At 31.2% G+C, this 11,455-nt stretch overlaps 2 protein-coding genes across 2 annotated transcripts in view; one reads left to right on the forward strand and one right to left on the reverse strand.

The window, feature by feature from the left end:
* Nucleotides 1-4,053, reverse strand: part of LOC109345355 (ubiquinol oxidase 4, chloroplastic/chromoplastic) — a 4,903-nt gene extending 850 nt beyond the window's left edge. Inside the window, exons 1-8 of the mRNA XM_019584306.1 lie at nt 3,905-4,053; nt 3,638-3,824; nt 2,891-2,984; nt 2,342-2,457; nt 1,368-1,476; nt 801-869; nt 232-303; nt 104-151 (exon numbers count right to left, since the gene is read on the reverse strand). Coding sequence (XP_019439851.1) covers nt 104-151; nt 232-303; nt 801-869; nt 1,368-1,476; nt 2,342-2,457; nt 2,891-2,984; nt 3,638-3,824; nt 3,905-4,053 — 844 coding nt within the window. The remainder of the gene's footprint in view (nt 1-103; nt 152-231; nt 304-800; nt 870-1,367; nt 1,477-2,341; nt 2,458-2,890; nt 2,985-3,637; nt 3,825-3,904) is intronic.
* LOC109345356 (thioredoxin H2) lies at nt 9,693-10,569 on the forward strand. Its single transcript, XM_019584307.1, has 3 exons — nt 9,693-9,907; nt 10,006-10,128; nt 10,226-10,569. Exons 1-3 carry the CDS (start codon nt 9,773-9,775, stop codon nt 10,355-10,357), a joined length of 390 nt encoding a protein of 129 aa, XP_019439852.1. The 5' UTR covers nt 9,693-9,772; the 3' UTR covers nt 10,358-10,569.

An 11,455-nucleotide genomic window follows, 5' to 3' on the forward strand; every position in this document is an offset into this window, starting at 1 on the left:
CCCCCTTTTGTCATGAAAATAAAATGTTGTATGAATCAGAATCAAAGTTTAGACACAGCAAATTCACTATATAATGAATGTTTGATCAGGTTTCAAGGCATACCTATCTTAGGCCTTCTAGTATTTGGAATCCTGGAAGTTTGAAATTCATCTGAAGAAAATGACAGGGAAGTGTAAATTAGCAGTTTTTAACTCCGAAGACAGCCATAAGTCAAAGAATGAAAAGCTTACCAAATAAATACAAGTCACCTCCAGTATAATAATTCACAGCAACCTCAGGAGCAGGCAATTTTTTCAGTTCCTCTGTAACAAATTAGACCATGTAGTTATTGAACCACCTAGAACAAAGACTCAACATAGTAAAAGATGCAGGTGAAGGAAAGGTGAATTCTTTTGGGACCTTCATCAGACAAGATAGTTACCGGTGGCGTTAGTAAATTTTTATTGGAACTGACATAATTAATACATTAAGAAGCGATATACTTTGTTTCCCAATAAAAATGTCTCTTTCAGTATTTATCTGCCTTTCTTTTCTTTTAATAACATGAACAAGTCAACGAGAAAGATAATTAAAAACCTCTCAATATAAAGCCAGAATATGACCGGCTTATCACTATCATTGTTCAAGCATAGTAAAATTAACACAGCTCATCTTATCATAATTAATTTTCATATTAAATAAATCATGCCCCCATTATGGGCAAGATAAGTATAATATGAAGGCTTTCTAGCCCTCACTTAACTATGAAAATATGTGCCCCCAGTATAAACTATAAACTGATACAAGTCAAACATCTTACCTCCTTGGGCCTTGATAAATTTGTCATAGGTTTCAAAAGCATGATTCTCTACACATTCGGAAAAGTGATCTGCGCTAGCAATAAACACACATAAAATCAGCAAATGAAGAAGTGAAGAACAAAGCAGAATGGGACTGATTGGTAGAAATATGTTTCATCTGGTCCAATATGGTATTTAGTTAAAAGGGATGGTCAGTGTTTGTTCGTCTTTATTTGAACCGGTAGTCCCCATACACTGCATTATTTCCATTGTTTAAGTTCAGAAATGTAATTCAATACCAACTCTTTTCTTTTTTATCTTGATCAAAAGAAGACCATATGGACATCTCAGACACTTCCTGAACTACCCATTTGATCATCCTCACTGATGTGACCAAGCATACAACAAGTAGTAAAATATGTATACAAATCTGCAGGCAACTTCAGTTCTTTCAAATGAGGAGTTTTTATTTGGTCTTTTCAAAAATCCTCATCATATGTATAAAACTTAAATAATTTGTCCAACCAATGAACTGAAATATATAACAGAGATTACAATGAAACAAAAAATAACTGTTTAATACTTACATGCCATTCTTGGGCTTATCGCATACATAATAACTGTCATAATATAGTAAAATACTGCAACATGTTGAGACAGAAACCGGTCGAACCACCATGCATTCCCCCCTAGTTCCTGCAGTTAGAGTGCCAAGCTTTATCATATATAATAAATAATGTGAATAATAGAGTCTATATGCATAAAAATCCTCCAGATGTACATTTCTGTTCTTGTCCATTCAAGGGTCCCTTTTTTATGGAAAATATTGTCCATCGAAACATTTATGTTTTTTGGCACAGCATTTTCCAGATAATAGTTTTCTATGAATGGTGTACTGTCAAAGGGAAACATTTCTCTGGTCAACTGTTTCAACCCATTACAAGAGGGGGAAATGACTCCCTCTTAAACTAATAAAACTACATAATTTTTTTAAGAATATGCATTGGTTCTAAAGGCTCCATTTTTATAACGAAGATAATTGTCTGGTTTTTTATATTCCCAGGTGTTAGTGTGGAAAATATTTTCTTACGCCTGGTGTAACATTAAAGGGGGACATCTTTTCCTGGCCAACTGTTACAACCCATGGAAGGAGAAAGGATGGGCTTAAAAAAATGTGAACATCTTATATCTGAAAATGGTAATCGGGAAGCTATATTCTGCTGACAACAGTTTTTCACTATCAAGTATTTCTGTAAAAACAAATGAAAATAGTTGACTGAATAAATTTTTAAGGAAATATCTTCACTTGAATATACTTTTCAGGAAGACAGGTACACATTTGAATACACTATATAAGGGATCCTTTCAATTTTCTCCTACATTCACTGGGGTTTTCTCATTCAATACTTAAGGTGTTTCATAGTATGTTCAACTACTGATCTTCAAAAACAAAACAGCTAATGGATGGACAACTACGTGACTACTAAGATTTAGCAGAATGGCATCTTTTGAGTATTAATCAATAAAATATCAGATGCATTAGATGAAATAAAAATCTTACTTCCATAATGAGCAAATGATGCATTTCATTCCAACTCTCAGCAAAATGCACTTTCAGATAGTCTGCCCGCCTCCACCAACCAAAACTCTCATACATGTGGAGAATTGACATAAAGGCTGCCATAGGTAATGATATTCAAAGATTAATACCTAAAAGTTGCAATAACTATGGACAGTGGCCCATAACATTTACGACTAAATTAAATAAAAAAATGACTATGATGCTTCGTTAGTTTGAAAATTTTCACTTAAGTACAAATAAAGGAGTTAGGTTCCCTGCACAGCTGCACCAATGAATATTCGAAGAAAAACAAAATCTGAGATAGTGGTTCATAATGTACTTTTGAAAATAAAATAAAAAAGTATGCCCAATCAGTGTAACGGTAAGAATTTGTCTTCATCAATTACAGATTAAGATTTCATAGAGCTACACATCAACAACAACCAAGCCTTACTAGATGGAGTCAGCTACATGAATCGAACGACGTCATAATGTTCTATCATAAATCATGTTCGTTGACAAAGCATTGATCAATGAAATAGCACTTACCAAAGTAAGGAACCCTTGCAATGGTTTCAAGCACAAAAAACCTTGCATAATTTCTGTCATGGTAAAAAGCATCAAGTATCTTTATGACAGAATCCTGAAATGATCAGTGAAGATGTAAAGAAGTAATAAACAACAAAATGTGCTTCTTTTCATGAACAAGTGAACAACTAACTATCCGGAAAAGCATAAAGTGTGATTCAAGATTATAGTGAAGAACTAAATATAATGAATGGCAGGTCAATTATCTGATAAAAAAAAATTAGATAAACGATGATTCCTCAGTCCAAATATGCAGAACTAAATCTTCACCCACCACTGGTATGAAACCATAGTATAAGTTAATCTATCATCTTCCTTTTTTCCGAATAAACATTTTTAATAAATACCAACCAAACAAGTATAAATGGCAGAAGTTATTTTTAATATATATAAAGCTCCTAAACAAACAGGCCTAAATCTATGTGAAATGCTTGTTGATCCATTATTATACTCTTAATACTTCATGAGTAATTTCATGTATGGAACTATGAGCTGCTGAAAAAGTTTTTCTTTTTCTTTCAACTTTTGAGTGATAAATAATCAACCAACAAATTACACGATCATCTCACAAATTATGATATCGGAAGAGCAACAATATAAAACTGATAACAGCGAAACTGCGAAAAACCGATTATAGTGGCCTTTTTGAATTCACAGATTGAAGAAACAAATAAGAGTAAATAGAGAGAGTAGATATATGAATTTTACCGTGAGAAAGATGTTGATTGATTGTTCAACCTTAATAGCCCATTTTTCAACAGCACCAGGAGTAGTATTAAGTGAATCAGCGTTCGTTTCTTTAGCAACATCGAAGGGAGAAGAAGAAGTTTTTGAAGGGAACGATTCTTGAATAATCACTTCTTCTTCTTCGTCTTTTAGTACAGTTGCACGTACCCTTTAACAATTCAAACAAAAAATGAGTTGAATTTATAGCATACGGAGATAGAAGAAGAACGAAAAATTACGAACATGTACCTGAGAAGTGGTGAACGAGATGAAAGGGGGTTATAGCGAAGAGGGTGAAATTGTAATTGTGATGAAGGAGATAAAAGTGATGGATGCTTAGGGATAGTGAATTTGAGAGGCGAGGTTGCGAACACCGCGGAAGATAAAATCGCCGCCATGTTGGTTACGGTTACGACGGAGGAAAAAGAAGAAGAAGAAGAAGGAGAAGATATTTGAGTGTGAATGAGACTAAGATATTATGGAATTGGGAAAATGAAATGAAAAGAAGCACTCGCTCGCAAACAAAACGCAAGTGTTCTTTGTATGCCTATTGTTAATGCGAAAGGGGCATTTCTTTATACGTTCATACATTTCTAAGTGACTAAAAAGGATATGTTGTTCCAACTCTGTCCAAACCATATCTCAGATCAATCATATTATGTTAGATTAGTTAAAAGAAATTAAATATTTATAACTTTATGCTTCATTGTGATTAGTCAGGGGACATGGTTGGAGACAGCATATCCTCATCCCTTACTGATACCCATAAGACAAAGCCGAAATCCCCAGTTTGTTGAATTATGTCCAATTATTATTACTTTCTTAAGTTTTTTCGTTAAATAATTGGTTATAAATGTTTATTAAATAAATCTTTTTTAATTTTGAGGTCAAATTTTAGAGAAATGTTATGGGTTAATTATTGCTAATCTTTTTCACCATTGACTTGTACCATGATCTTGGTTATCATTGACATTTTATCATCTCATGATAATCGTGGAAGAGAAAATAAGAACGAAATTAATTCATTTTCCATCTATGACTAGAGAATGATTTTGCAACCGTTCTCACGAGAAATAGTGTGGCGATGTCTTTCGTGTCTTATCATTAGATAAAATAGAGATAAAGGAGGACGTCAAAGAAGAAGTCAATAAACGATGTTTCAAGTCAGACAAAATTAATAAAATTGACCTTGTTACATGAACTTATTTGGAATAAAAAATCATGTGTGATACTAACCTAAATATAACTTATGAAATTAATGCATGGGTTTTGCTTATTACAAAAAATGCCCCTTTGTAAAAAACTTAATTACTATATACTCATTCCAATTGTTGTTGTCATAGAGGAAAGACTTGGCTGTTATGTTTACCATATGTATTTATTATTAGTAGTAATATGATGAATGTGTCCTTTCCCCCACAGGAATGTACAATTATCATGAAGAGTAGCAATAGCGAAATTTGGTAATCTTGTGAGATTATTGAGAGATCAGGATTGCGCCATCAATGTATGTGTCGCATATGCACGACAATAGATAGATAAGTGACTAATAAATGTCTTTGTTGAGAGATGAACACCACATTGGATTATGTGTAGTCAATGCCCATGAGAGAACACTTTTTTACTTTTTTTTTAGTTTGTATGCGGCAGAAGGATTATTAAAATCGCTCAAAATGGTAATAAAAAAATCGTTCTTAATGAAATAAACATATTTTTTGTCCAAGTTTACTATTGAAGAGGAGTCGTTTTTGTTCCTATTTCACAACGGTAAACTAAATAAGTATCGACGGTAAACTAAATAAGTATCGTTTTTAAAGTTGTGAGTCAACATTGTAAAATGGAAAACATTGTTAGAAAAATGTAAATGTGGAGTAGGTTTGTGATGAATGAAAATAGAGTTATACCATTGAAAGTGATTTTGGCTTGAATTGTTGAAGTTATTAAAAAATGTAAACAGATATAAAATAATTGGTGAGACTCATTTAAAAATGAAAAAGGTGTTGCAACATTGTGGAGGCTTAAAAAAAAAGTTATAATAACTATGATTTTTTTAAGTATTTTAATAAAATAAAATAAGAATATTCTCTTTTTCTCATACTATGGTATTAAATAGGAGTTGGATTCACACATAATAGTCTAATTCAAATATCTCTAGTCTCCACCCAAGTCAATAAAGCATCACGGCTACAAAAAACGTTAAAATTTTGTAAACCTTGAAATATTGTAAAGTTAGTTAAAACAAATAACAATATTAGTATTATTCAATGTTATTTTAACTTCCATTGTTTTTTATGGCTAAATGTTCATGAAAATTCTAAGAACTTATTCAATAATACAACATCTTATAAAGTTGTCTTAATATATATTTTTTTGTCATATTTGTCCATTTTAACATCAATATTGAGTCTTCTTAGTACCCTATATTAAGTTTAGCTAAACAAAACATTGACTTATATTAAATTAGAATCTTCATCCAGATATTCTCCTTAATCTCTCTATTCCTCACTTGCCATATGTCAATTTCATATTAATTTTAGAAATAATCCCCTTTTTATATTTCATTTTTTCCTTCTTGTGACAAATATATTTTCTTAATATAATTAAATAATTACTAAAATTCCAACAATCAAATTTTATAATTAATAAATATCCTTACTTATTTGTTTAATTAACTTTTTTAGGATATATATTTACTAATACTAATGTTTTTAAATGCATACTAATTTATAGAATTTTTAGATAATTTTTTGGCTACTTTTTTATTTTATATTTTTTCCAAATTTAAAAGACATTCACACAATATACTGACAATGTATTATTTGGTAGCTATAAAATGCATTTCATTATGTCTTAAAAGAGATTAATCTTCATATGTGAGCAGATGAATCCCTTATCTACCCACAAAAAATAATATAAAGTATTATAATTTTTTTTTATGAAAAGTAATTAATTATAATAATATCATTAAAATGTCATTATCCAGTATATCATTAAACAATTCTAGGAAATTTATCCGGTACAAAATTAGGAAATACAAACTTTTTTATATGAGATATACCTACTCTTAGTAAGCTTAAAAATCTTATTGCATATCTTAGTCATTAATTATAACAAAATCTAATGATTAAATCCACTCATTAATTCAAACTATTAAATTTCCTTAAAATTGATGACTAAAACATGAAGTAAACAGATATTCTCCAACTTTTTTCATAAACATCTTTTCTAGGCACATAGTCAGTTGGTAAAAGAAAATGGGAAGAGAAAATAGGGGGGCAAATGACTAATGCAAATTAAATTAGGACGGTTGGTATATAACTAATTTTCAGCCTGATTTTGGGATACTACATATTTAATTTTTATATATTTCATTTTTTAGAATTAGAATGTTTTTGATGTACTTTATATTATAATTTTGTGTGTTTATAATAATGTTCAATTTAAGGTGAGAGATATGATTAATTAATGTATCGGTGGTGGTTACTTATGATTATATAATTTTCGTAAAAATTACATCATGGTTGAAGTTACACCATATTTTACCTTTATATATAGTATAAAATAAATATAAATATACAATATAATTATATGGGAAGAGATCCACTTACTTCTCATTATAGCCATCAATTCTAGAGAATCTAACTGTTTGCATTAGTAAGTAGATCCAAACCATTAGGTTTCTCTAAAATTAATGGTTAGGATGAGGAGTAAGTTTTAAAATTGTACTAGTGAAGTAAATGGATCCGTAGTCTAAATATAGTTATATAAATATCATGACTTATTTCTAAGAATGTCAACAAGAAGAATAGGGTTCTGCTTACCTAACTCCAGGAATAACCAATAATCCGAACTCAAATTTATCAAGATTAAAAATAATACTACATTCCTGAGTCTCTGTCACATTTCGAATAACCTAAACTCGATAGGCACCCGCTCAAAACATGGAGCACACATGCACTTAGGAGTATATTACTGCCCATCACAAAGCATGCCATATAAGTCTCAATCTCTGCAGTTATAAATGCGAACTCACCATGTGTCATTTTGTTGGCGGTGAAGCATATTTCCATAAGGACTAGTTACTAGAAAAAAATAGAATCAAAGCATATATCAATATGAATATTTTAAGACCATACTTACACCGTTATAGATGAACATAATATTATTTTTGCAGCATTATAAATATGCAACACACAGAAATAAATCAGATGATATAACATTTATTACGTGAAAATAAACATTTATCGGGTTGAGTAGCCACATTACTAAACTCGAACTTATACCTAAGAATTAAATTTGGGTAAATCCCAAAACCCAATCGGAACAGATTTCTCTTATTAAATTTGGGTTGGTTTTGGACATGTACCTACGGGTTTGAGTTAAATTTCTCTTAATGTTTTAGCATACATTACTTTTTGATATATTTATTATTATTCTTTTAAAAGTACATGTTTTAGAATAGAAATTTTATTTTAAAATTAACATTTTATAACTTATTCATTTATATTTGCTTTATAATTTATTAAAATGTTATTTAATTATATTTAAATTTTGGTTTTATTTGAATATATATAATGTTTTCATTTTAGGAAAACAAAATATGTACTAATACATTCAAGAAGTAATAGAATTACTTTGTTAATATTTTTCATTATTATTTTTTGTATAACTAAGGATATCTAAAATATTCTCATTGCAATAAAAGTAAAAGAAAAAATAGGATGTTCATGCTTTTATTGTGTAGATATAATATAATGATATTTTATACTTACAGGGGAGTATAAAAACAATAACTTCTCTCTAGAGATGTCCTTCTCATCCACGCGACAATATTTGAGTGTGTGTTCTTTCCAATAAATATCACTATAAATAATCAAATATACGATTTTTTTGTCATTTTAGAGATATGATATAATTTACACCACTACACTTAGGGATGGTAATAAAAACCGAACCCGTGGGTACCCGCCAGAACCGAACCCAAATTTAACGGGGAAAACCCGATGTGATTGAGTTCGGGTTCGGGTTTTACTCGGTTTTAAATTTCGGGTTCGAGTTTGGTATAGCAAAGACCCTAAACCGAACCCACCCCAAAGTAAGGTAATTGAATTTAAAATTGAAATTTTTATAATTTGCCAATTGTTTTTAATTTCTAATGTTACTTTATATACTATTGGATCTTCAAACATAAAAGAAATGAAATAATACAAGAGAGAATAAAAATGTTAGAGTAAAATTACACGAAAATAATATCATATTTTCCTTAACACTTTATCATTTTTGGGTTTTTTCGGGTTCGGAGATGGTATTTTTATTTTCAACCCCGTTGAATTTGGGTTCGAGTTTTGAATTTCGGGTTCGGGTTTAGGTATGTGCAAACCCGACTCCGACCCGCCCCGCCATTCCTAACTACACTAACCTTTTTTTTTACTTTACCTTCTTATTGTTAGTGCTAATAACTGATGTTAATAAAACTCTTAAATACAAAACACTATACACGGCATATTTCGAGAACGGGCGTAGAGAGAAAGAAAACGGAAATTCAGAGGCCTTTAATATGTACAATGGAGGTAACCAAAATGTCGATGCTGCTGATAATGAAGTGAAGGCTTCTAATAAAAATATTCTAAAATTTCAATCAAGTAGTTTCGCATATAAAATTATGTGATCTATATTTTAATTACTAAATTAAAATCGAATTTCCTCCTTTTTTTCCAAGGTAGTTTAGTTAATAAAGGTAAATACCATTAAATAAATTAACATATAAAAGATAATAATTACCAAAAATCATCCCATAGGAGAATCATAAAATTACTCTAGTAGTCTAGTTAGTAGCTTTTAATTTAATTAATAATTTAACGATTAAGAAAGATTATTTTCGTGAAATAGTTTTTAATTTAGCCACGCGTATTTATTCAGAGAATCAATCATGTTCTCTAATCTCTATCTCGTGTCTGAAACATTATTATTGATTCGATAATAATGAACGTATAATCTTATTTTAATTTATGGGCCGAGCCCAATATAAAAACCCAAAAGTACATTCATAATAATAGCGTAGCAGTGAGTGCAAGTTTTGCTTTTGACTTCTGAGACTTGACTCGCCGGAGAATACGAATGGGTTCCTTTTTCTCTTCCCTTGCAAACGATTCCGCTTCGCCGCCGTTGCCGGAGAATTCTCTCGTCAAATCCTTCCACTCCTCCGCTCGCTGGCAGCTACACTTCAACGAACTCAAAGATTCCTCTCGTCTTGTAATTTCGATCTCAATTTTCCTTTTCTTTTTTGAAATTTTTTTATTGATCTGAACCCTAATTGTCTTAAATTATTCTTTTGATCAATCGATTCACAGGTTGTGATAGATTTCTCGGCATCGTGGTGTGGCCCCTGCAAATTCATAGAGCCAGCTATCCACGCCATGGCTGATAAATTCACCGACGTTGAATTCATCAAAATCGATGTCGATGAATTATCTGTAATAATAATCTCTCTTTTTTCTTCGATTTGTTCATTTCTGTTAATGATTCCACATCTTTTTTTTCTCATTGTTATTTATTTTTCGGGAATATTAGGATGTGGCGAGGGAATTTCAGGTGCAGGCTATGCCAACTTTTGTGTTAGTGAAGAGAGGGAAAGAGACCGATAGAGTTGTTGGTGCGAAGAAGGACGAGCTTGAGAGGAAGATAGAGAAACACCGAAATTGAATCCTCATTATTCAGCTATGTTATGTTTTTTGCTTTTTCATTATGCGTGTATATTTTGCAATAATCATGATGATGATTGTGATTAGCATCATGGTCCTGTAAAATAATTTAACTTAATGTTGGATTGTATAACAAAGACAAGATTATGGTTATTATTTGATACAATTAGCTGATAAGCTATTTAGTGTTCTGAATACCAAGTACTAGTTGGTATAATGTTGTATTGGATCCCTAATACTATGTCAAATATCAAATGTTCGATTTTTCGGAGCGACATTTGTTGCGAATGATAAGGAGTAGTTCGTCTAATAGTGTAAATGTTGTACCGTTGAGAATGACAGCCACATTTCCCAAAATAGATTAATCCTTAACTTTGTGGTGAGATAATAGATTAATCAGAAATAGATGAACTTTGAACTAACCTCTTGCTATGGCTTCTCCACTCTTATATAAGAGTCCTCATAGTACTGCACACTCTTGCTATGGCTTCTCCACTCTTATATAAGAACCCTCATAGTACTTGTGCAGCTTCTTCCTTGGTTCCTAATTGATTTGTAAAGTGCCTGTTGGTCTAGGAACAACTAGCTGAAAGTTAAGTGCTGATTTCATTATGCTTTTTGAACTTGATAATTATCATGTTCGTGTACACTATTAAGTATTAAGTATTAAACTCTTTTGCTTAAACAATCCCTGAGTTCTAACTGATTTTTCTAAAAGATGTTGAGTTCCTAATGGGGAAGACCATGTGGTCCATGATGGAAAGTAAATTGGTATATATTGGAAGGTGACACTCAGAAGAAGAAATGATGGAAACAACGAAGCCAAGCTCCTTGAGATCCCTCTGCCCTGCAACAACAGCATCCAATGTCCTATATTTGATCCTTTGCTGAAGCTTAACCATAATTTATTTTCTACCAAATAACCAACGGAACATCTTGTATAATTATAGTGTCTTATAGATAGCATAACTAGCACAGAACAATGCCCTTTTAGAAGTCAAATAATTTCATATGGTTATTAAAACTCACAAATTGCTTCCAGAAACCCAAAACATAGCTCCCCCCTAGACTAGGCACTTCCAAAAAATGTCATTTTAAA

This window comes from Lupinus angustifolius, chromosome LG04 (assembly GCF_001865875.1).
Source record: "Lupinus angustifolius cultivar Tanjil chromosome LG04, LupAngTanjil_v1.0, whole genome shotgun sequence".
Taxonomy (NCBI): Eukaryota; Viridiplantae; Streptophyta; class Magnoliopsida; order Fabales; family Fabaceae; genus Lupinus; species Lupinus angustifolius.